The 25,780-nt window shown below is 43.4% G+C and overlaps 2 protein-coding genes across 6 annotated transcripts; one reads left to right on the forward strand and one right to left on the reverse strand.

The window, feature by feature from the left end:
* Nucleotides 1-117: 117 nt before the first annotated feature.
* Nucleotides 118-9,439, forward strand: LOC112106112 (ADP-ribose glycohydrolase OARD1). Of its 4 annotated transcripts, none has more exons than XM_026655110.2 (6): nt 118-193; nt 1,259-1,327; nt 2,887-3,031; nt 4,424-4,482; nt 5,584-5,696; nt 8,110-9,439. In XM_026655110.2, the coding sequence occupies exons 2-6, from the start codon at nt 1,292-1,294 to the stop codon at nt 8,210-8,212; spliced, it is 456 nt and encodes a 151-aa protein (XP_026510895.1). In that variant the 5' UTR covers nt 118-193; nt 1,259-1,291; the 3' UTR covers nt 8,213-9,439. The 4 variants fall into 4 exon arrangements, with proteins under 4 accessions (XP_026510895.1, XP_026510892.1, XP_026510893.1 ...); XM_026655107.2 differs by lacking the exon at nt 118-193 and adding an exon at nt 244-323; XM_026655108.2 differs by lacking the exon at nt 118-193 and adding an exon at nt 301-382.
* Nucleotides 9,440-10,802: 1,363 nt separating this feature from the next.
* On the reverse strand, nt 10,803-20,320 carry LOC112106111 (C->U-editing enzyme APOBEC-2). 2 transcript variants are annotated; one of them, XM_024199177.3, is made up of 3 exons: nt 19,934-20,320; nt 11,844-12,392; nt 10,803-11,264 (listed from the first exon to the last, which is right to left on the reverse strand). In XM_024199177.3, exons 1-2 carry the CDS (start codon nt 20,053-20,055, stop codon nt 11,855-11,857), a joined length of 660 nt encoding a protein of 219 aa, XP_024054945.1. In that variant the 5' UTR covers nt 20,056-20,320; the 3' UTR covers nt 10,803-11,264; nt 11,844-11,854. The 2 variants fall into 2 exon arrangements, with proteins under 2 accessions (XP_024054945.1, XP_029768154.1); XM_029912294.1 differs by having other exon boundaries at nt 10,803-12,392; nt 19,934-20,318.
* Nucleotides 20,321-25,780: the final 5,460 nt, after the last annotated feature.

Consider the following 25,780-nt stretch of genomic DNA (forward strand, 5'->3'; position numbering starts at 1 on the left):
CTAAGCTCTTACGCATGCGCTAAAAATGCTCCCCCAGTCGAGGCCGCCAATAATGCGCATGCGCTGATAGACTCCTCTTCTCTAGGTCTTCTGCGCATGAGCACATTGACAGGTAAGTCCTGGTCTGCTTTCCACCGCCGAATGTTCTGGGCTGTTACCATAGAGAGGGTGCTCCGCCACTCAGCCTAGATAGGTAAATGGATGGAGGTTGCCATCTTTGATGTCCTACTAGACTGTACCAAGGGGGGGAGGGGGTTGTTTAGGAACGAGGTTTACCCACGTCGTGGCCTGTCGTTTGGACTCAACTTGCAGAGGCGTGTCAGGTGCGGGGGGGCGGTCCGTGCTGGTGGGGTCCCCCGAGGGCGTGGGGGCCGCGCAGGAGGTAGGGGTTGTCCCTGGTGGCCCGTCGAGCGGTCCTGAGGGGGGAGCGTGGAGGGGCCGGCCGCGTGGGCTCCCTCCCCCGAGGGGGGGGCTGTCTAGGGCCGGCCGCGTGGGCTCCCCCCCACACACACTCCCTCCCCCAGTGGCTCTGTAGGCAGGCTCCTGCGGTGGGCCTTGAGCATGGTAGCTGTGTCCGACTCTCTGGGGTCCTTGTACCTTGAGCCTGCTTGATGGGGGGTGGGATAGCTCAGTGGTTTGAGCATTGGCCTGCTAAACCCAGGGTTGTGAGTTCAATCCTTGAGGGGGCCATTTAGGGAACTGGGGTAAAAATCTGTCTGGGGATTGGTCCTGCTTTGAGCAGGGGGTTGGACTAGATGACCTCCTGAGGTCCCTTCCAATCCTGATATTCTATGGGTGGGGTTCTTCCCTCGGGAAATACCTGCTTGCCACTGCCTAGTGGCACATCTCCTGGGGGAGGTTTGCTTCTTACACTCCTGGTTGTCCAGCCTAGTTCTGTATACTTAGGGCTGGTCTACACCCAGCCGCTAGTTCGGCGGCTGGGGATCGAAGTTCTGGGTTCGACTTATCGCGTCCGGTCTGGACGCGATAAGTCGAACCAGGAAGTGCTCGCCGTCGACTGCGGTACTCCAGCTCGGCGAGAGGAGTACCGCGGAGTCGACGGGGAGCCTGCCTGCCGCGTGTGGACCGCGTCTGAACCGCGGTAAGTTCGAACTAAGGTATGTCGACTTCAGCTATGTTATTCACGTAGCTGAAGTTGCGTACCTTAGTTCGACTTAGGGGGTTAGTGTAGACCAGGCCTTAGTATCACTTATCTTGAAAGGCTTAATAATCATGTTTCTTTTCTTTAACCTTGCAGCAGAAGAAATCTTGGAAATAGCCTCACGTTACCATGGCCAGTCCCCCCTCCAGGGATCAGGCAGACCGAGTACGTAGAAAATTAACTGTTTAATGCAGGTTCCTGCTATTAAATACCCCAGTTTTTATCAAAGGAACAGCCGTGTTAGTCTGTATCCGCAAAAAGAACAGGAGTACTTGTGGCACCTTAGAGACTAGCAAATTTATTTCAGCATAAGCTTTCGTGGGCTACAGCCCACTTCTTCAGATGCATAGAGTGAAACACACAGACAGAAGATATTTATACATACAGATAACATGAAAAGGTGGAAGTACCAATTGTAAGAGGCCAATCAATTGAGATGAGCTATCAGTAGCAGCAGAAGAAAAAACTTTGAAGTGATAATCGAGATGACCCATAGAAGGTGTGAGGAGAACGCAAATTAGACACAACTAACTTAGGTCTAAACAGAGACTGGGAATGGTTGGGTCATTACACTAATTGATTTTTTTTCCCCCCATGTTAAGTTCTCCTCACACCTTATATGGGTCATCTCGATTATCACTTCAAAGTTTTTTCTTCTGCTGCTACTGATAGCTCATCTCAATTGATTGGCCTCTTACAATTGGTATGCGTACTTCCACCTTTTCATGTTCTCTGTATGTATAAATATCTTCTGTCTGTGTGTTTCACTCTATGCATCTGAAGAAGTGGGCTGTAGCCCACGAAAGCTTATGCTGAAATAAATTTGCTAGTCTCTAAGGTGCCACAAGTACTCCTGTTCTTTTTCCCAGTTTTTATCCTGACTCAAGGAGTGACATTTTCCCCCTAATAAAGTTTTCCAATTGGCATATGCTCTAGAGTTGTGATGTAAGAATATTTGGTTTTGGGGCATGGCTATTTTTGGGAAGTGGCAGTCTGACTACATCGGTGATCAACAACTGGTGGATCCCGATCGACTGGTCAATTCTGTAGCGTTTGACAGTCGATCGCGATCTCCGGCTGCTAAAAGTCCAGTGGCACAGCAGGGCTAAGGCAGGCTCCCTGCCTGCCCCGGGACCATGCCATTCCTGGAAGAGGCCAGCACACCTCTGTGGCCCTGGGCGGGGGGAGGCAGGGGTCTCTGTGCACTACTCCTGCCTGCAGGCACCGCCCCTGCAGCTCCCATTGGCAGGGAACAGGGAACTCCCCCGGGGCTCAGGCTTCGGTCCCCCCTCCTAGGGTCATGTAGTAATTTTTGTTGTCAAAAGGGGGTCACTGTGCAATGAAATTTGAGAACCCCTGTGTACATCAACCCAAAGCACAGTTTAGCCCAATGCTGTTTACTTTAATAAATTACTGCCCCATTCAATATGTTTGCACTAATTCAACCATACCAGTCCAGTTTTCTTTAATTTAGACTGTGTTTTCATAAAATGAACTGATCACAAATCATGTAGGTTTTGCAAATGACCTATAGGAAAGGCTGTGCAACACTTAGCTAATCTTCATTCATTCATTTGCAAACAGTGTCTCAGTCTAGTCTCCTGTCCACTATACCATCCTGCTTTGGTTAACTCAGTTTTTTTTCTTCCTTATGTGATTCTGAACATTGACGGTGGACCAAAGTTGAGTTCTCATTCAACTCCTATTTGTTTGTTCTTTTTCAGATCAGGTACATAAAAGGGGACCTTTTTACCTGCCCCAGAACGGACTCATTGGCTCACTGCATCAGTGAGGACTGTCGCATGGGCGCTGGGATAGCTGTCTTATTTAAGAAAAAGTTTGGTGGCATACAGGAGCTGTTGGATCAGCGTGAGTGATGTCTGTGGGGAGGGGAGGCTACTATAGTCCATGTGCAAGCCCGAGCCTCTAGCAGTAGTCCATGTTTACCTAAGGTATTTATATAACACCAGTCACAGTAGTATCTAGGCACTGATTCTAGGACTGACCATACTGGATCTTAATACATTTGCTGTGAACTATTTGGGGCAGGGACGTGATCCACTTCTGCATTTGTACAGTGCCTAGCACAGCAAGCCCCTGAGCCTGACCATGGTTTCTGGGCTGCTATAGTATAAATAATAATGAGACCTTCAACTTTTATGCTCCCTGGTGTTGTTTACAGGGAGAATTTTTAATTTCCAGTTAAAGAGGAAACCAGACAGAAAAGCCAACTGCCCGTGTATGTTGGTATTTAAATTTGACCTGTTTCCATCTCACTAATTAATGGGATTCCAGTGGGATAGAGTTCACAACTCACTGATATAAATAAGTTACCGTAGAACCTCAGAGTTACGAACGCCAGAGTTAAGAACTGCCCAGTCAACCACACACCTCATTAGGGTGACCAAATGTCCCGATTTTATAGGGACAGTCCCAATTTTGGGGTCTTTTTCTTTTATAGGCTTCTGTTACCCCCCGCCCCCTGTCCCAATTTTTCACATTTGCTGTCTGGTCACCCTACACCTCATTTGGAACCAGAAGTACCCAATCAGGCAGTAACGGAGACCGGGGGGGGGGAAGGGCAAGTACAGTACTGTGTTAAACGCAAACTACTAAAAAATAGAGGGAAAGCAGCATTTTTCTTCTGCTTAGTAAAGTTTTAAAGTTGTTTTAAGTCAATGTTCAGTTGTAAACTTTTGAAAACACACCTGTAACATTTTGTTCAGAGTTACGAACAACCTCGCTTCCCGAGGGGTTCATAACTCGGAGGTTCTACTATAGTTCACGCATCTGCTGCAGCCCTGGTTTAGCAGTAGCCAGTTAACTGCAAGATTGGGTTAGCCCAGCTGCAACACATTTGAAAAAGCAACATGAGGGCAGCAGCAACAGAAAAAGCTAAAAACTGAGGGCTTATCCACACTATGGCGATACAGCTGCAACTGTAGCACTGTAACGTAGATACTTCCTACAGCGATGGAAGGGGGATTTCTGTCACTATACCTAATCCACCTCTCCAAGAGGTAGACCAAAGATGCTGAGCATTAGGTCGATCTAATTATGGTGCTCAGAGATGTTTTTCACACACTGAATGACAATGTCTCTGATCTTTTAATTATTTGTAAAAATAGTTTTGTTTTAGAAAATTCTTTAACATCTGTTAATTCATTTCTAATCTATTCAGCAGGAGTTGGGAGAATCAGCAGTGAATTGTAAAATTTTAAACAAAATTAATGTCAATGCTGTGTTTCACTTTTGTTTTAGAGAAGAAGTCTGGAGAGGTGGCCGTTCTGAAAAGAGATGACAGATATATATATTACCTGGTAAGAGAGGGATGAGAGTCAGGCGTTTGTTATAACTGAGTCCCACCTCATTTTGCATTGATTGGAAGAGAGGTTTTTCTCTAGATTCTCAACAGACATCTCAGCCTTTTAAATAAAGACACAGATTATGAGGACAAGCCAAGCTAGATTTTTCTTTCAGAACTAAACTCAGTACAGCTTCCTACCAACAAGTAATTGAAGTACATTTGAATAGCACATTTCATTTGTGGAAGTTACTGTCTGACAATTGTTCAGTAGCTTTATGTGCAGTGTTGAGGTGTGCTGGCAGGGTAGTGGGGAGATTCTTGTGCTGCTGCCATCCTGCAGTTCAGTGGTTGAATGTCTCAGTCTCAGGAATGTTGATCTGGTCACCTTCATAATTTGCTTTAAAATGTAAAAGCATAGAAATGCACATGCATTTTGATACTTTTTTTTAGTTCACTGAACTAACTGCTAAAATTTACTCTCTAAATCCTGGGATGTGATTTCTCCACCTTCTCTCTCTCTCAAACTATAGGTAATTCCCATTGACCCATATCCTGCTGGTCATGTGAAAACTGGGCCCCTTGTTGTTACACTTGTGCTGAAAAAGCCTCTCTAGCATGCTGCAATGGGAAGAGTCTGCTTTTCCACTCCCTGCCTGAAGTGTGGTGTTTATGCTTTAAACAGTTTGTTTGAAACAGGAGCTGCTTGGTTTTTTTTTTCCAACAGCTTCCCTGAAAGTATTATTCAAAATATTGGTCAACTGTGTGAGACAGATGTAAGCATAACCCCAGCATTTGGTAATGAGAGAGATTGCAGTTTATCTTTTGACAGGAAAATGTTTAAGGAAAACAGTGTTTTTCTCCAAACCAGATTATTGCCTTTTAGAAATGCAGTATTTAGTGCCCTGACCTGCTGTGTCATGTGGCACAATTGCAACTAAATATCTAAATGGTAATAGTTGTACATCTTATATTGAAATAACTAGTTGAGTCCAGTCACCATATACTAAGAGGTAGTCGATTAGTAAATTTTGGCCTGGATTTTGATAGAGTTAAGGAGAAAATAGCTTGTACTATTGTTGCTAATGCACTGTTGAACTTTTTAATTTGTACACAGATTACGAAGAAGAAAGTCTCCCACAAACCAACATATGAGAATATGCAAAAGAGTTTAGAAGCCATGAAAACTCATTGTTTGAACAACGGGGTAACTGATATTTCCATGCCTAGGTAAGGGAATCGGAGACTAGAAAGTAAACATTTTATTGTCCCTTGGGCAGAATGGATATTTTAGGAAGTGACCATTTACTATGAAATAAAGGGTTAAATGCACACTCTTAATATTGTTATATTCTGTTTGGGTTGTACAATTGAATTCTGATCACAAATGAAGTGAGTTCTGTGGCCAGCACATAGGCCTAGTTATTTCTGTATTTTTGACTGCATTAAGTTAATTTCAGATAAAATTAGTTAGTGCTGTGCCAAACTGTAGCTGCTTGAAATTGCTGAAATATCAAAGTTGCAACATAATGGGGAATGGCTTACCGCACCTTATTCAGCAACATAATATTGAATGCCTATATATGTCTAGCTAGGACCCAGTCCCGTCGTTAATTTAAAACAAGCCTGGGACTAAACTAGGATGGAGAGAGAGGAGCTTATTTCAGCTTTAATTAGGGCCCAGTTCTCCTGCACATACACTTTACACTAATTTAATGGTAGATTGTTTGTCTGTAAAGGCTGCAGGACAATGCATAGAGATTCCGAGCTCTTTTAAGGGAATCTGGAACTCTGTCCCTTTTTTACTTCTGCAGTGTGTAGAGACTGCTGGAGAGCACTGTGCCGTTGGGACAGCATATGCTGTATTTAGGTTTTTTTGGTACATAAAGATATAATGGAGAATATGAATTTGTAGTATTCTGAAGCAGAGCATCTATAACTTACTGAAGTGCTGAATCCTATTGAGGAAATGCTTGATAAGTCTAGGCCCCCAAGCAGATTATCACTGCACGTTTGGTCTTGTGACTTACTCAGATCCCTGGCTCACCAGTAGTTGTATTCATAGCTTACATCTTATCCTTCTTTTTAGCACCAAATTTGCTGCTTTTTCACACCGGTCTTGTTAGATCTTACTTTCAAAGGGACCTTAAAATCGTAGTTACATAGACAAGGTTCTAGGCAGTAATTTACTCTCTTTTAGTTAACCTTTGGTACAGCATTTTGAAGATGTGCAGTGCCCAGGAACTGTTCATGTTGTAAGTTGGTTGTCCCACAGAGCAATGCATGAAACAGGTCATCAGATACCTTCTCAACAAGGACAAATGCAAAGTACTCCACTTAGGAAGGAACAATCAGTTGCACACATACAAAATAGGAAATGACTGCCTACGAAAGAGGACTGCGGAAAGGGATTGGGGGGTATTAGTGGACCACAACCAAGTCAACAGTGTAACATTGTTGCAAAAAAAGTGAATATCATTCTGGGATGTATTAGCAGGAGTGTTGTAAGCAAGACACAAGTAATTCTTCTACTCCACTCCGCGCTGACTAAGCCTCAACTGGAGTATTGTGTCCAGTTATGGGCACAACATTTCAGGAAAGATGTGGACAAATTGGAGAAAGTCCAGAGCAACAAAAATGATTAAAAGTCTAGAAAACATGACCTATGAGGGAAGATTGAAAAAAATTGGGTTTGTTTAGTCTGGAAAAGAGAAGACTGAGAGGGGACATAACAGTTTTCAAGTACATAAAATGTTGTTATAAGGAGGAGGGAGAAAAATTGTTCTTAACCTCTGAGGATAGGACAAGAAGCAATAGGCTTAAATTGCAGCAAGGGAGGTTTAAGTTGGACATTAGGAAAAACCTTTTAACTGCCAGGGTGGTTATGCACAGGAATAAATTGCCTAGGAAGGTTGTGGAATCTCCATCACTGAAGATTTTTAAGAGCAGGTTAGACAAACACTTGTCAGGGATGGTCTATATAATACTTAGTCCTGCTATGAGTGCAGGGGGCTGGACTAGATGACCTCTTGAGGTCTGTTCCAGTCCTATGATTCTCAGCCCATCTGAGAGAAGTGTGTGTGTTTGTTTTGTTTGTTTTGTTTGTTTTGTTTGTTTTGTTTGTTTTCCCCCCTTCACTCGGGCCAATGAGTTGTAATTGGGGTAATTTCACTTTCACATTTTTTTCATAGATTTTAATAAGAGACCATTCCATCATCTAGCCTGACCTGTATAACACAGGCCAAAAGAATGTCACCCAATTAGTCATCTGTTGTGCCCAATAACTTGTTTGACTAAAGCATATCTTGCAGAAAGGCATCCAGTCTTGACTGGAAGCCATGAAGAGATGGAAAATCCACCACTTCCCTTGTAAGTTTATTCCAATGAATGACCACTGTCACTTAATATCTTCTTTTTTTTTTTTTTTTTTAAACACCTTATTTCTAACTCCAGCTTCTGTGGTTTTAACTTCCGTTGGTTCTTGCTATGCCTTAAAAAGTACCCAGTATTTTTCCCCTGAGAAGGTACTCGCACCCTCTAATCAAGTCCTTTCTCAATCTTTTTGTGCACTTGTTTGTGAGCTTTACAACATACTCGGTCAGAAACAGCTCATCACAGCCACTTTGGTGTCTTTATTTTCCAGGATCGGATGTGGACTTGACCGTCTGGAATGGGATAAGGTTTCAGCGCTACTTGAGGAAGTGTTTGAGGACACGGACATTAAGATCACCGTTTATGCTCTCTGAACAAAGAGGCCTTATGGAGATGATTGTTGATTTCCCTTGCTGTAGAGTCAGGTGGCTTGGGAATTGATTTAGAGAAAAAGCTGTGTGTGAAGCAGAGCCCATCTCCTCTTTGAGGAATAATTTACCATTAGGTTTTTCCCAATGGCAGGCAGTTGCTTCAAGAGAACCGGCTGGTTTGGAATGTGTTGATCAGAGTTCCAGAATGAAGTATCTAGTATAAACCTTCAGGGTTATATATATCCCTCAGGGATCCTTGCCTGTGAGTCACATAGCCAACCACCAGATGTCACTGTTCCTCCACCCTTCAGAATACCCATCTGCTTGTAAAGAAATCTTTTCTTACCGTGGTGGTTTGTGTGTGGAAGTTTTGAGCTAGTTTGGCACTTTTTAAAATATTCCAAATCTTTGAATTTAAGAGTTATATGTATCTGTTTATTGTGTTGTTTCAGATAATGAAGTGAATAATTGTGGAGATCTGCTATTTAATTTAAAACAGTACAGTGTTCAGCTCAGATGTGCAGATTTCCTTTGTTCTTTTAGTTATTAAAAATTAAAGTATTATCTTTTCAAAACATAAGTGAGGTTTCCTGCTTTTATCAGGAGTGTGTCTCTTAAGCATCATGCTATAAAGTCTCAAGTACATACCTTTTTAACTCTTGCTATTGAACCAGAGTGCAACCCCTGTGTAAACCCAACTATGTTCACATTTCTCTCTGCCTTCTATATGAAGGCTGAACCTCTCAAGGGAACATAAGTGTATGGGGCAAAGATTCCTAGGAGGTTCATTTTCCCCCACATAGTTGGTACAAGTATCAGCATGCAAGTGTTCTGAGAGACCACATATGAATGGGCTAGTATGATATAAAGTGGGCTTAGCATTAAATGCATGTATAGGTTTTCATCTTTACTTTTCATCTAAGGTATTTATAGACTGCTAGTCATTGTGGGGTCTAAGTGTCATTCTGTTTCTACATCTGGCATTGCTAAACAGCAATGAACAAATCATTAATAAATAGCATATTGAATCTAGCAGGCCAGCAAAAGGTAGTCCATTACTTTGTGGTGGTCAGTAAACTTCAGATGGAACATTGTTTGTTTTTTTTCTTCCCCCTTCACATCCTTACAATAACTTACCAGGTCTCTTTCTGCAGCATTTGGTTCAAAGGTGATAATTCTGCTGATTTTAGAACCTTGTGCTGAAGTGCTCTACCATATACTCTTGTAGTATGTTTTTTGCTTCCGATCTTGTCCACAGTGACTAATCTGATTTATTTTTAGGATGCCCATTACTATAGTAACTGAGTGCCGGAGTATAGGAATTCTAGCATAAAGTAGAATCCCTAATATCTTCTTTTTATCCATGTAATATATGTAAACCCTTCTCTATTCAGAAGCTACTAACTGCTTGTGTTGTGTGGGATCTTTTGCATAATTGATGGAGCTCTGCAAATCCCCTTCTCTAATCTTTAAAGGCCTCATGTTGTTACTCTCCTCCTTTTCAGTTGAAAATGATTGAATCTTTGCAGATCATGAATATCACTCTTTAATTTGTTAGAGGGGTCGCAACTGGGTGATTCTGTCCTTCCACTCTTGTGTGTATTTGTAACACCTTAAAAACGCAAAGCCCACATGATTTGTTGACTGCCCTTTTGTCCCTTGTAAAGTTGTTTTTGGTGTATAATTGCTGTAGCCAAACAAGGAAATAACTTTTTAAAGGATTGAGTTCGACAAATAGAAGCTTGGAATATTGGATCTGTAAACAAGCATAAATATGTACCAAAAATATGTGCATGGATTTAGGTTTTTGTATCTTATTTATATTTGTTGTCTAAATCTGGTAACAAACACAAACAGTAAATCAATAGCAACTATTTTTGTCTGCTCTGAACGTTGATGGTTTCTTATCACTATTCATGGCCTTTGTATTGAAGGCTTTGGCTAGGGTTTGGTGCCAGTGGGACACTGACATGTAAAACTGTTGGCCATACTTGTATTTTCCTCCTCTCTTACCTTCCTATGGTCTGCTGTTCCTTTTGATATTGCTTGGTGCTGTTGATACAGAAACGACAGTGAGTCAGAAATTTAGCTGGAAGTGTGAACCCCATGTGATTTCAGCATCTTGGCTGACCAGCTTCCCTGTGGACTTTCCACCCATTCTGTGTAGGCTTTATCTGAGATGTCACATGCCCAGATTTTTCTCTCTGTTCATCTCACACTCATGCTGGTTCTTGAAATTTCTTTGTACCTGGGAATTCCCCCTTCCTGTTGCACTGTACTATCTCAAGTGTGAAACATTTCATGGATGGGTTGTAAGGCCATGGTTCTTCCCTGTCAGATTAAATGTAGTAGCCCCTGTGTGGAGAAAGAGATGGGGGCAGATTCACGGCTGCTGTGAGTTTCTGCAGTGGCTACCAATTTATTTAACTCCTTTGCCCTTCCCAGTTTTATAGCATGAGCATCTCATAGGCCAAGGGGAGAAGACAAATACTTGAGGCATTCAGAATGTCACCAGAAGGCTCCAGCATATTGCCTGTAACTGTCTAGAACTGTTAGCCCCAGCCCCCACATTGATCTCTGGATTATCTGTACATGGTGGAAAATGAATAATTTTATTTTCTATATATCTGTGTTTTTGTCTTTGAAAAAGGTCCTCAGCATTTATAAGACATACACTTAATCAATTCATTTATCGAATTTGCAGCCTTGATCTAAGGTGAGGTTTTTTTTACTCTAAAGCTGCCCCAATATGTGGGGCCTGCTCTCTCTCCTCTCGATCCACTGAAGTCCATTGCATTCATGTCGTTAAGCACAGCACACAGCCTTCTCCTGTCCTGTTAACAAAGACAGTACAAGTTTATTTTAAAAATTAAACAAAATGTCTAAATGCTACATGGTAAATGTAGTCTGAGTCCATCAGGGCCATGTCTGCTAAAGGTTTTTGTTGCATCCTGCCTGACTCAAAGCAGCTCTGAAAAGCTGAAGGCGTGACACAGATGTCCAAGTCTGTCATGCCTGTCTCTCCGCTGGTTGACAGATCTCTTACAAGCTGGCCCTGGAGAGATGAGAGAGAGACATGTTACCAGCTTCCGATGTTTCCGGGCTTTGTTGCTCAAAATTAGTTATGGACTCCTCAATCTTTGTGTATGGCAGAAGGGAAGATATACTATAATATACCTCCTTTGATATTTTTCTAGGGGACTAGAACCACTACGGCCTCTTCTTTCCAGTTCCATTAGATGTGCAAACATCATCCACCTAGATAAGAATGGAACGTTCTTGCTATATCTAATGACACTCCCCTTTGTTTCCTAATGAAAAGGTGATTTGGGGCGGAGGGGTGACATTCCTAGAGGTACTGACAAGTCCCTGCGAGAAAGAGAGCTCAGTATGCCTCTACATGCCCTATAGTGGGGAAGATCACACTAATGGATTGCTAGCTGCAGTGGGTAAGGTACTACTAAGGCAAAGTTCACGATGCTCATGTACTGTCAGACCTAGGCAGAGCTGGAGTCACAGATGGCAGTGACAGTACCCTTAAAAGCCTCTATTTCTGGCTTAAGACATACAGAAACAGAGATGAGTCTGTCCACCATTAAAGCAAGAAGCTAAATGAGCAAACTGAAATCCTCACTGGCATGCGCCTCAGTGCAAAACCTCTGATAACTTCTCTTCGTAATACAGGAAGTTCTCTTGAATGTCCTCCCAGGGCTCGAAGGCCTTTGCCTCTCCTTCTTCCTGCTCCGCAAAGTTCTGCCAGATATACTCAAAGTCTTGAGGCTTCATAATCTTCAGTTTGCATCCAGAAGCCTTCAGTTTCTTCAGGGCGGCCTGCATCTCCGGCTCCTCCCACATGAAGAGGCGGCTTACCAGGATGGAGAGGCGCAGGTTCTTGTTCTTCTGCAGTATCTGTGCTATCCGGTCAGCACAGGGCACACAGGGGCTGGAGGACACATACCAGGTGACGTTGTAGCGTAGGTTGGGATCGCACGTGGGCAAGATGTTATTGAAGAAAGCATCTTCAGCATGGACTGCTGCATGCTCATCCTCCAGGTAACCCCGAAAGCTCCCTGACTCTTTGCCTTGGGTCTCCACAACATAACATAGGAAGGTCTTGTTCCTGCCTGAGCTGTATTCCACATTTCTGAACTGGAATTTGAAAAAGAAGGCTGGGAAGCGCTCCCTATGGAGAGGGGAAGAGCAAGAGAAATGCCTTAGTGTTATAATGTATCCTATAATAACACATAGCCTTTCAACAGCAGCTCTCAACCAGAGATCTTTACAAATGTTAGTCAAGCCTCACACCCTCCCTGCCACCCTGAGAGTGGAAATATAAGTACCATATTTTACTGATGGGGAAAACAAGTCAAAGACCTTATGACTTGCGCAAGGCTCCCAACCAGTCAGTAGCAGAAATGGAATGGAGAATTAGGGCACTGGACAGGAACTCAGAAGGCCTGGGTTCAGTTCCTCAGCTCAGCCACAGACTTCCTGTGTGATCTTGGGCAACTCACTTAATCTACCACGTGGCTTGGTTCTTCACCTGCAAACTAGGGACTATACCTCCTACCTCCCTGGGTGCTGTAAAGATTAAAAATTAATTGTTGTGAGGTGCTCAGATAGTTTAGTCATTAAGGCCATGTAATTACATAGATAGGAATAGAAGCTTGGAGTTCTGGCTCCCAGCCCCATATTGTCTCTGCCTGGCTTCTTTGGGTTATGTTGGTTGCATCTATCCACACTGCAAATATCGGTATATTCGCTATTAGAGTATTTCAAGACTGCTCGGCACAAGGAGTGACTTTCTTTAAGCTACTTCGGCGTGTTATTTGAATATGTCTATTTTTTACTGCTGCAGGAAGCAGGAAAATGACTTCCCTGGACACGGGTCTGCTAGAGCACTTCAGATCTGAGCTGCACACCTCCCATTCCAATGTGAAGCCCCTCCACAGCTCTGCTAGTGCCCTTTAATGGTAGTCTACAGTACCCTTAGAGTCCAGAACTCTGGTCTATCAACTCTCCTCCATCTAGATTGACGCTCTTCTGAACAGCGGCAGATGACTGGCTAGTACTAGCATATAAATGGCAAGCTTCTGCACACACAGATACAAGCGTACTTCAGTCCTGGCGGTTAGCCTGCTGTTCTAGTTCTGGTCCTCTAACATCAAATGTGTTGTGGTTTTGTTGAATGCGGATATAGGAGACTAAATCTAGCCCTGGTATAAATCGGTGCATCTCCCCCTGCAGTCATTGTGAACTGTTCCTCCCCTGGTTTCCAAATGAATCTAATCTCAGTGATTTGTCACCTCTGAGATGAATTTGCTTGTGGTCTTTTTCCAGATCGGGATGTTTAGGGGAGTTATATTTAGTTCCCTAAAACCCTGCAGCCCTGGTACCTCTGACACTTACCATTTAAGAGGGGAGGGATGACATTCAAGATGTGACTGTGACCACCTGCTTGGGACCCCATTTTGCTAAGGGCTTACATACACCCAGTCAAATGACAGCCCAAACCCTGAATGTTTTATAATGTAACTTAAAGTTCTAGGGCTGCAGTTCAAATAGTGTGGTTCACATTTCCCAATGGTGCTGCTCCGCAGGGTTAGCAACAGTGTGAACTCTGCTATATACTGGCTGCAGGGGGTTAGGGCACTGTGTCCTCGAATCCTGCTCAGAGCCAGTCTGCGCAACACCGTGGTTAAAATGGTGGTGGCTGCCAATGAGGTGTCTGTTGCAAGCGCTGGTGGTACTGCCTCAGCGTGAAGAAAAATAGTCAGGTAGACAAGGCCTCTCCATTTTGACTGAGGAGCAAACACTTCCTACTGTGTTGAAGATGCTTTGGTGACAGGGCAATCATAGAGTATTATAAATATAGTACTGCCGAATAGTACGAGGCCAAGCACAAGCTGGGAAATGTGTAGAACACACAGGGCTTTGATTCTAGTATTGAAAACTGGTGAATATATTTTCATTCAAAATATGAGTAAACAGGAAGAACACTTAAGTCTAGTGCCCCTTGGAGTCAATAGAAAGGTTCCCTCTGACTTCAGTAGACTTTGAATTAGGCCTTCATTGCCTATTTTCATGTGTAATCCAAAAGAAAGGGCCAAAAGGATCAAGGGCTTGTCTAGAAATTTGCACTGATGCAGTTATACCAGTTCAGATGTCTAATGTAGATACACTGCCCAAGTGCAAGTTCTGTTGCAATGTGTCTGCATTAGGAGTTTTCACTAATACATATCATTGCAAATTTCCATAATCTAAGCAAGCCCTAACAGACAAGCAAAGTGACCATCAACATTTCTCCTCTTGGCAATACTTTCTCTTTCTTTCCCCCTAAGAAGATGTAAAGGTACCTTTGTAAGTGAATGGCAAAACTCCCACTGACTTCATTAGGATTAGGAGCAGGATCAGACCATTGTGCTTCCCTTGCATGGACTGGGTGAAAGTCCTACTCTCTCATTCCTTGAGTCTAAGAAATTGACATTTGTTTGGTAACAGCCAACTTCATGAATTTACCTCTGAGATAATTAGTCACTCCTTTTAAAAATCAAAAGGTTCCACCTAGCACAAGCTATCCTCCCCTTGTTTCAAAGGCAGGTTTGCAAAGCCACAAGGAATTATTACATTTTTTAAATAAATATATAACAGATATAATAGTCACCTACACATTCATCCCTGATGTAATTCTGCTGACTTCAGTGGAGTTACAGGAGGGGTGAATTATCTCTTTATCTTTTAATGAGTCATTTAATCTGTGAGAGACAGATCCAAAAGCTCTTAAAGTCAATGCAAAGACTCCTATTGACTTCAGAGTGCATTAAATCAGGGCCTCCAACCAGACCTTACATAAAATCTCTTCCCTATCACGTACTAGGCTGGCTGGGATTACCTGGGATGTTAAAGCAAATCTGTTTTCCTGGCAATGTGGAATATACACTAGATCACTTTATTTCCAGTAAAGAAGCCTGTAAACAAACCTAAAGAGACTATCCAAGATTGTTCATGGTTGGCTGAGATCTCGGAAACCCTTGCTCATCATGGGTGCGGAGAGTACTAATTAATGAAAAGGGATTGGTTTAAGCCCATCTCGGTCAGAGCAGTGTGGATATTCCAGCACAAGTATGTCAGTTAAACATCTGCAGTGGGAGAACTTAAGTGCTTGTCACAGGACTTGCAGTCCCTGTTCTCAGCAATCAAAAACTGTACCAGGTGTCTCTGACCCCCTATGGCTGTGATATCTATTAGCAAGTGATTCAGCAGGAAAAGAGAAAACCACATGTACCAAAAGATTGCACACGCTTTGGACCTGTGCCTGTGTGTGGTCTGACCTTTGAGCATTTCAGTCACTCATAATAATAAGTAATTATGATACTTTGCACTTCTATAGCATCATTCATCTGAGGAGGTTACAGCACTTTACAAACAATTTGTTAAGCCTCACAATTCAACTCTGAAGTAGCTAAGTAAAGGGGCCTAATGGTAAAGAAGTGGCTGGTTCTCAGGAGACCTGGGTTCTAGTTCTAGCCATGATACTAAGTTGCTGTGTGACAATGAACAAGTTATTAAACCTCTCTAGGCATCAGTTTCCCCGTGTGTAAAATGAGGATGATCCTATGTATCCATTTTTGAATGAAAGGTGTTGTATAAATGTTGTTATGCCCATTTTACAGATGGGGAAAGCGAAGGGCTCTTGCTTCAAGGTCACATAGAATGTCAGTGGCCGAACCAACCACTAGAACCTAGGAGCTATGGTCTCTGGTTATGTAGGGCCTACACAAAAGCAATGTTTCATGCTCCCTTCACTGGCTCTGTAGCAGCCATTCAGTAACAAACAACTGTGTGGGGCTCATTGATGACAACGGTGCAAGGACTCTCAGATACTGCTCTGTCATGACTGGAGCCTACCACAACCAAGGGAAAGGGGAAGAATTTGCCACTGCATTTCTGTGCTATAGGGATTCTCATTTTCTTCCCAGAGGAATGTAGTGTAAATTAATAGATCAATTTGAATCCCATGAAGTTTACACAGCTGGGCTGAATCTGGCTGTAACATTGAGAAAAGGGTTTTAATGTTCTTAAGTGTAAAGAGCAAATCAGGTTGCCAGCCCCATTTGCAAAGCACAGACTTCTTGGGGCTGCGGGCAGCAGCATCAAACACTTGGCAAGGATCATAAAATGTCCCTAATCCAAGGTCGACAATTGAAATGCTTGAACTTTACACAGTGTAATTGAGCACACGCGTTGGGGCATTTGGAGTTGTAAATTCTCTCATTAGCCGAATAACTGGCGCTCTCTGCTGAAATTTTATAAATAACTAGAAAATTCAAACTGGGATCACATCCAACAAAGACACAGAGAAAGAGATTCCCATCGGCAGTCCCAGGACTTCCAAATACAATATCTTAATATGGGCACTGCTTAAACATTAGGGTAAATTTGCTGGATTTTTCAGTTTCTTCTTGAGCATCCTCTGTGATCTCCCTGTTTTCTTTCTTTGCTTTCCCACATCTCACCCTTAGGAGCCCAGCACATCAATAATAATCCCAGGTAGACATATCTTCTGCTGGACCTCGTCGGACAGCAAAAGGCAGATCTTTGGGACCAATCCTCAAATAGTACAGTGATTAGTAAGGTATAAATACCTTGAGTTTTATGGTCTTAGCTCAGTTCCTAGTGGATGCCCAGTTCCCCGTCCACATCATAAAAGCCACTCTAACAGCTGGCACCAATTGTTCCATTTGTTGTCAGTCTCAGTACAGAGGCCAAGGAGTGAAAGACCTTTGGTCTCATGATCTCACCCTGAGAGCTGGTCTCCAGAACAGAGATGAGACACACTGGTGGAGGCGTGTTGGGGAAACTTTCACCATTCTTGTCCAAAGTTTACCCCTCCTGGGGATAGTAATGGACAGAGGATAGTCCCCAAGAAGGGCAATCCAGCTAGGGTTGCCAACCCTGCAGGATTGGCCTGGAGTCTCCCGGAATCCTCATCCATCTCCCGGTGACTATTGAAAGCAATCCAGGAGATTTTAGTAGGATATTTTAAGAAAATGACATTATATCATGTTGGGGGGGGAGGGGGAGGGAATCTCCCGGAATAGCTTCAGTCAGAGTTGGTAAACCTAAATCCAGCACCTCTGACTGGGCCTCTGTAACAGCCATGCAACATCACAGAAATAAAAAAGTGTTGTTGAAGCCACAGGGCCAGATTCTGCCTTGCCACACACCTTGCACAATAAGTTCACCAGTGCAAAATGGGTGTAAATCAGAATGGTAGCATTGTACGCCCACTCAGCATTCACTTTGTGCAGGTGAATACCATGACACTGGGTAGGATTTTCAGAGACACTCCGCATTGGCCCAACTCTGCTTTCATTGAAGACAATGGTATTGACTTGAAAATCCTACCAAGGGCAAGACAGTGGAGAATCGGGTCCCAAATGTGGCTCGCTATTTTTAAACCACCAAAAATGACAAAAGACTTTTAAAAGAGATTGTGAGAACAGAAAACAAAATTATTCTCAGGTGAAATCCAGAGAGAAAAACAAGTATTAGAATTTGGGGACGGAACAATTTAATGTAATTATTTTTATCAGAATATCCATTATAGGCAGCAAAGTGACAAGTCAAAATGGCATCTTGTTACTCAACGTGTTTGCTCGCTGTGTGTCTTTGAATCACATCTGCTGATTTTTTGGACCAAAAGCTTTCACTCACTTTAGCCCTATGTGGAGGCAATACAGCTAGGGGGGAGAGAGCTGGAGTATATCCTGCCTTATGCATCATCATCAGAATTGCCAGCTGAGTTCTGACTGTAGAATCTTTCTTATTAGTGATGATGTAACAGGCAGAAAGGCCACAGCTGGATTTTCAGTTCCTGGATTGAAGTCTGTGTTAAAGGCTGCTGGAAAATAATCACATTTTAGTTTATTAATTGAGCACGTAGACTTGGCGACCTTGGGAGACAATAAATACAGAGCTTGACCATAACATTTTTATAATGGCATGTTTCTGGTTAAGCCACACTTTAAATTATGTATGGTTACATCTAGATAGTACAGTGACTGGCATATTAGAAATGCTTAGGGATGGTAGATTAGACAGACAGATTTTCCTAGCCACGCCTTTCCCTCATATATTATTAATGTATAATCATTTGTCCATTGATTAATCATCATTCCATGCTTGTATTAGCTGTATGGTTTATTGGATTGGGATCTTATAAGGAGCCTCTTGTAGGCTGTGCTTTTCAGAAGGGCTCAACACTCAGAACGTGAGCCAGATTTCCCATAGAGCTCATCACCCATTTAGACTCCTAAATAAGTGGCCAGATTTCTAAAAGACCCCCACGTCCAACATGCTGAGCTGTTTGGAAAATCTGGCCCTCAGTGTCCCAGTGGGCGCTGCTGAGTCAGTGCTTTAATTTGTGCCAGGCTGGGCAGTTCATAATCATGCCACCTCTGGCCTTGCTGCATCAATTATGAATGTAAAAAAATGGCTTGAGGCCCGGCACCTCTTTCATTACAAATTAAGCACTGTGCTGAGTACTTTTGAAAACTGACTGATGATCTGGTAGCTAAATGTGGGCTGGGCTCTTTTGACAGTCTGGCCCCAGGGGTGGGTGATGAGCCCTAGAAAATCTGACCCCTGAGCTCATCTGAAAATCTAGCCCGTATGATCCATAACACGGGCACAACACAGCAGTGAGTATTTTTCAGGGCTGATTCTAGGGTCCCATTATTGGGGGAACAAGTGGGTATTCTGGGTCCCTATTTAAAAAACAAACAACCTTCTAGGAGTCATGGGGCTTGGTGGATTTTAAGAGTTTAAAAAGTAAAATTTGGCTGCCGGGCCAGTATTTTGCTGTGATTTATAATTTATATAAAGGATGAAGGCTCTCCAATCTGTGGCTGTTCCACTGCTTAACACTGGATAACTTTGTGCATATTTTGGCCTTTCTGACAATAATGTGGAGCCCTTGAAGATTGTTTGGGGAGGGTGGGTGTTGGGGAAGCTCTCACCACTGTTGTCCAGAATCTACCACTCCTGTGGATACTAATGGACAGAGGATAGTCCCCAAGAAGGGCAATCCAGCACCTCTGACTGGGCCTCCGTAACAACCGTGCTACTCTGCTAAAGTAATAGTCTCCTTTGCTTGCCCTTCTCTACCCACACCATTAGCACTGGGGCTGGTATTTTTCCTAACCCAGCAACAGAGGAACTTGCAAACAAGACCCCTTCAAGAAATCAATATTTCAGTATTCTTCAAGGGCCCAATTCTTCCACCCTTACACCAAGTAGTACCTTACTTGACGAGTGATCCCTCTGAAACCAGTGGGACTACTTGCATGTTAAGTGACTTGTCAGCATTGGCAAGAGAGAATTGGTAGAATCAGGCCCATAAATGGATCCAGTGAGTTACAAGCTGATTTGAATCCATCCTACACCTAGGCAGTGAAACTCTCTTCACCAGGCAACTTCACCCTAGCTACAAGTTCAGCTGTAGGAAGAATTGCAACCTGCACAATATAAACAAAGTTCAAAAAATCCCTTTCCAGACTTGCACTGGCCCCAGATTTCATCCTTATTTAACCAACATTAAAACTTCAGGCAGAGACCTCACCCTGGACAGACTGTGTGAGGAGCCAAGTGGAAATGAGTCATCCTGGCTTTCTTTACTCACTGCCTCTTTAAAACTAAACTCTGTGCACCAATCTCTCTTACCCTCCCACGATTTCAAAGGGCGGCAGTTTCTCCAGTTCCTTCTTCTTCTCCCCAGACTCCTCTGCATTTTCAGGCTGCTCCTCACCAGTCTGGGTGTCGCTGGGCTCCTGGTTTTCAGCCATCCTCTTGGGTGCTGGTGCACCGGGTTCAGACCACGAGGAAAGAGAGGGAGCAATTTTTTGAGACCGGTGCAGGGAGCAGAGACGGGAAAGAGAGAGAAAAAAGGGAGTTGGGAGTTCCAGTCCTAGACGCAGTTGTCGGGAGCTAAATATGGAACAACGCTGCAGTGACACTGACTGGACGGGGTGGTAGAATGATCCGACAACTCTCAGATATCATCACCCTCCCTCGCTTTTGCGAAGGCCTTTTATCAATCTCTCTCACTCCCCTTTTGCCTTTAAAACAAAGTGAGGAATTCACTGTGGGCGGGTTAGGGCATGGATGGAAAACCCAGGAAGCAGAAGTCACCTATTTATCCACAGGCAGGACAGAAACCTGGCAGGCTGCAGGATTGGCCACTTCCCCACCTGCCCTGATTTGCCCACATTCTATCATCCTGCCCTTGAGAAAACACGCTTCTAGAGTGGGCAGGAAGGAGCAGGAAGTGTCCCCGATTTGTTTTATTTAACGATCACCCTGGATAATGGATGAGGCTGAGCCATGCTTCAATGAGGCCCCCTGCAGACATTACAGCTGGAGCCCTCACAAGAACCTGAAAATTACACCCTTTGCAAACCATCCTTCTGTGAAGCGGGCACTGAAAGACGGGGATCCAACAGGAGCGAAATCCTAGTCCCCCATCAAAGCCAACGGCACAATCTCCCCACTGATGTCAAAGGGTCCAGAATTTCACCCCAGCTGTATTAAAATCAGCCGTGTACAGTTACACAGCAAGGAAATATTTGGGGTGTGGGACTGTGCCAGATTACACCAGCTCAGGGATCTGGTCCTTGTTCCCTACATTTCTCTCTCCTTAGACTGTAAACTACTTGGGGCAGGGACCATTCCTTCTTGGATGCGTGGAAATCACACTGCAAACAAATGATAAATAATAATTAAAAGACTCCTGCTTCTCAGTTATTCCTTGGTTTGTTTACACCACCTTTGCGGTCGCCGTGGGTGCAAACACCGAATCAGTAATTGCATCGGGTGGAAGGCAGTCTAGAGACTGGAAGTGGGAGCCTATGGTGGGGTTGAGGATCAGGTTGGAGTTTGTGTGTGGGCCCAGGAGGTTGTACAGTACTAGGATCAGGAGTAAGCAGCAGTGGGATTGGGAAGTGGGGTCTAGGACTGTGTGGGAGGTAGAGTATGGGATTGTTCAAGAGAAGTTCTGAGGTGGTGTTTACTGTATTTTGCCTGAACCAAGTTAGCATGGAATCCAGCTATCCTAAAAAGACCATGTAGAATAGCATTAGGGGGTCTATAAAGTTTTTATTGATAAAAGTTTGGGATGTCTGTATTGCTCTGCAAAAGTGGGGAACCCAGGGCTTGTTTGGGTTTCTTATGACCTCTAGAAAGGTTTATTTTTTTGTTGAGGATGGCGTGAAATGTATCCAAATTTCACAAAAACATCTCATTCTGAATTTAAAGGGAAAATTGATGCAAATCCCAGGTGCTTCTAACTTAATGGAGTTTCCTGGCGTGCCTCTAGGTTAAAAATAAATAAGAAGCATGTAGCTGCTCTGAATTCACATTTTACTCCTCCAAAGCCAATTGGAAATCAAACCTCCAGCATCTTGACTGCTGTGCTAAAGGTAGAACCCATGATGACTGAGATTCAGCCAACCAAGCTATTAAATATTAGCTCTGTATTCAAGGAGTAAGTACTGTAAATTTGGGGAGGATACATTAAATTCTTCATATATATCAAAGAGTCTGAATTTCTGTTTTCAGTGCAAAACTTAATTCAGCTTTAACTATGGTGTTGCATTCAGTGCCTCTATAATTTGATAGTGCCCCGCATCATGATGGATTTGGATCATTCACACTTGTTCAGTTGTACAGTTATTTTTTCTTATTGCACATTGTTCAGTTTTTGTCCCTTTACTAACAATGATCTTTCCTTTCTATAGCATCTCAAAGAATCCCAAGGGTCTTCCCAACTCCCCACATGCTGCTCCACTGAAATGCAGCTACTTCTGGGCCAGAGAACAGCAACCACCGTGCTGCACCAACACTGTTTGCTGAAACCTGGTGAGCGGTAGTTGTTTATTTGATGTCTAACACTTCTGGGGTGGATTGTATTGTGACAACAGGACAGTAAGGGATTTGAGAAGTTCTGAGACAGTCTGTCCAAGGGATATATATAATTTTTCCTATGCTTTTAAAGCTTGGAATACTTTCCTTGGCTAGAGGGTAGAGTATTGTTTTTCCTCTTGACTGGTAACTATGTTCAAATTCCAGATCCCTTGTCCAGTCATTCTCACCTTTGACATTTTGGGGAGTGATTTTGGGGATGGGAATCCTCAGCTGATGAGTGACTGCTCTTTCCTTTTCTCCTCCCACCCTCCAAAAAAAAAATCCCATCTTCTCTTGTATCCCCCGACCCACTGTCTCTATTTCTGGAAGCTCTCAACAGCTACATTAATCATGGTGCCACTACTCTTGCAGCCGTTAGCTTTCACTGGCCCAGCCAAACTGCAAAGATCAATGCGAGCTCTCATCTAATCTCCGGAATGTGCTGCTGAGAGTCTGGTTCCATCCAGTCTTGCCCCAGCTGCTGCGCAGTTCCATCTAGGGCAGTGCCCTAAGTATTCACAACCCCCACCAGTCTGTGCTTGGGCCAAATATGTAAAGGAATGCCAGAGAGATGCTGTCAGTCTGACATTTGCATTAGAACTGTAGGGGGAAAAGCATCCATCGGTCTGGTCCAGGCTTTTTGACCAAAGGATAGCTCCCCAAAAGCATGTGTGTGTGTGTACGTGTGTATGGGTGTGTGCCTAGTGACTGCACATAGTAATGTCGTGCTCTGCACAGCAATTTATTTTTCCTTCAGCTAGTCAAGACAGGGAGACTTGGGCCTGGGTCCAGCAGAGGTGCCGGATGTGCAGTTATTGTCATGACAGTCTGGAGTAACAGGGAACACTGCAGGTCAAGGAGGAGGCACACAGGCAGAGCTGTGGGAAGTAGAGGCCAGGACAGGGAATGGTTGCTGGAAGAGGGGACACTAAGGTGACATCCAGTTCTGGATAGCAATTAGAGATTTGATCCTTTTAGCTTTTGTGGGTTTTGTCTCAGACTTTTAGAGCTTTACCATTAACTTCAATGGGAGCAGGATCAGTCCCTTAAATTCATCTGTGACAAACAAAATTCTTTGTCTTTTTTTCCGGTGTATTAATATCTTATGTGGGGGAAAATATAATAAAACACACCCAAACCCTTTGACTTTTCTCCCATTCAGATCCTTTGTCAGTAGCCTTCTAATCATGAACATTTATTTTCTGAGGTTAAAATGTGTGCACGTGGCTTTTATCCTGTGGTGAGCACACAGGGGGCATCAGCTACCAATGCTGAAGCCTCCATTCCAGAGGGATACTCGCAAAGGGCCAATTCACCTATCAGTGAGCAGAGGGTTATCCATTTGCATTAATAGGAGTCAGGTGCTAAGGGTTTTGTGTCATATTTGCAAGAAATGTGAGAGAGCAAAGGAGCCATATGTCAGATCAGACCTTTGGTCCATAACTCCAGTATCCTATCTCTGGCAGTGGCCAACATCTGATGTTTAAGCGGTAAACAGCTTCCCCCTCCACACACATAATGCAGCTGGCCAGTTGTGCAATGCCATGCAATTTCCTTCCTGACTTCAAGCCAGGGATCAGTTTATGCCCTGAAGCATGAGATTTAGTTGCTAGAATTTTAGTTGCGTAATTACAAATCTATTTTTAATCTGATCATAACATTATCCAGCATTTTGAAGGGGGATTCAGGAGTCTAGGAATGGAGTAGAAGAGACCTAGCTGCAAAGAAGAATCTTGCTAGGGAGTCCATTGTATTCCTAGGCCAGAGAAACATTTTTTGGCCAGATCCAAGAGTGAAATAAGACACTGGCTGTATTAGTCATAGCTGGGACGTGCTCTTTATTCCAAGGTGACAGCTGATGGCAGTAACAAAACATCTCCCTGGATACATTGTTTGGCAGTGATCCTCCTCCTATTTTTCCAGCTGTAACTACCGTTACCCGATAAATAAATAACCCCCCCACCGACAGTGATGTGCAGAGCCAGCTTTCCTTCTCTCAGCCCCCTTGGCCCATCAGCTGCTGTTCCCTCCCCTCTGTGGGACCATGTCTCATACTGCAAAGATTTCCGAGGGGTCCTTGCCATAGATATAGTCGAAAGGTAGGGATAGGTAGAGAGATTGGGGGGAAAGAGGAGGAAGTGTTTCCCCCTATAAAACCTTTTAGCTTTGTGCAAGAAGCTGGTCCCAGTGCATTTCTTTGTCTCCACACCAGACAACTGGTGGTAATTGTCTCCCTGGTTGAGAGTCTCAGGAGAGAAGCCAAGATTTGAATCTAATCTTATCTATTGTCATTTTGATATTGTGCCTATCACCATGTTATCTAGGCATTATATAAAAACCTTAGATAGATAGATAGATAGATAGATAGATAGATAGATTAGATTAGATAGATAGCACTGGTGTTGTCAATGCTGTACTTGTTGGACCATGTTCTGCTCTCAGGTAGGAAGATGCAACTCCCTGTAGTTTCAAAGAAGTTGCACTCATGTAGCTGAGAGCAGAATTTGATCCTTTCTACAGATGCACAGATAGAGTACTTCAATCTCCAGGGATGTCTATTCCATTGCAGGCTTGGAAGGATTAATTTTTTATTGGTTAACCCCAATTTCACTATACACACACAAACCAATGAAAAAATTGCCATCAATAATCATTGAAATTTACAGATCAACAGAGTAAGAAAAATGCTGCTTGAGATCTTATTAGTTTAAGGATATTTGTACGTTTTGACATGTGACGGTGACAATTTGTGTTTTAATGGCTATAAAGCTTTAACTTTCTGAATCTTGTATACAGCCATTAAATAATTATTGTCCGACCCCCCCCCCATTTTCTGACTCCCCCAATAATTTCCCCCAACTGTGAAAATTGAAATTCATAAACATTTTAAAAATGCTTAAAACCCAGACATTTGTGCAGCTGTGAAAATGTAAATTGATAAAAATTGGAAAAAAAATGCTTTGAAATAAACATTGATATTATCCCATAAAAATTATAAAACAATAAAATAAATGTTCGGACAAGCCTATGTATAGGTTTTATATCGCAATCATCACTGTGTACATGAGCATCGTCCAGCAGGGCACTGAACAGTGCGACTACCATCTCTCATGTTCTTTTGTCCTCTCCCAGGGGAAGAAGTGTGTGCAACGGGTGGAGAATTTTTTTATATATATAAAATACACATACACATGTGTTACTCTGTGTTTAGAGAAGTCAAGGTCAAAGAAGTGCTCCTTGCACTTGGAGGAGAAGCTGATGGGGTTTGTCTTGGTCCTTAGTTCCTATGGGAGTTCATTCCACAGGGCAGGTCTACACTATGTCGATATAACTTATGTCGCTCAGGGGCGTGAAAAAGCCACCCCCATGAGCGACGCCAGCCTAAGCGCTGTCCAGACCAGTGCTATGTTGGTGGGAGACACTCTCTCGCTGATATAGCTTCTGCCTCTCACGGAGGTGAAGTAATTATGCTGAAGGGAGAGCTCTCTCCCAACAGCATAGAGCGTCTTCACCAGACTAGCCCTCAGTCTTGGGTTGGTCCCTCTAGTGAGCCCAGCTGCCTCTCATGTGTCCTCTCCTGGCCTAGGGTCCTTCTACAAACATCCTGCC

Source organism: Terrapene carolina, unplaced genomic scaffold (genome assembly GCF_002925995.2).
Source record: "Terrapene carolina triunguis isolate 2854851 unplaced genomic scaffold, T_m_triunguis-2.0 Scaffold197, whole genome shotgun sequence".
In the NCBI taxonomy this organism is placed as follows: domain Eukaryota; kingdom Metazoa; phylum Chordata; order Testudines; family Emydidae; genus Terrapene; species Terrapene triunguis.

What these genes read in the sequence shown, in the direction of transcription:
- LOC112106111 (XM_024199177.3), bottom strand. Translation starts at nt 20,055, where the DNA reads ATGGCTGAAAACCAGGAGCCCAGCGACACCCAGACTGGTGAGGAGCAG. An exon ending in CCCTTTGAAATCGTGGGAGG is followed by an intron (nt 12,393 to 19,933) that starts GTAAGAGAGATT and finishes CCCTCTCCATAG; the next exon opens with GGAGCGCTTCCCAGCCTTCT.
- LOC112106112 (XM_026655110.2), top strand. Translation starts at nt 1,292, where the DNA reads ATGGCCAGTCCCCCCTCCAGGGATCAGGCAGACCGA. An exon ending in CCAGGGATCAGGCAGACCGA is followed by an intron (nt 1,328 to 2,886) that starts GTACGTAGAAAA and finishes GTTCTTTTTCAG; the next exon opens with ATCAGGTACATAAAAGGGGA. An exon ending in ACTGATATTTCCATGCCTAG is followed by an intron (nt 5,697 to 8,109) that starts GTAAGGGAATCG and finishes TTTATTTTCCAG; the next exon opens with GATCGGATGTGGACTTGACC.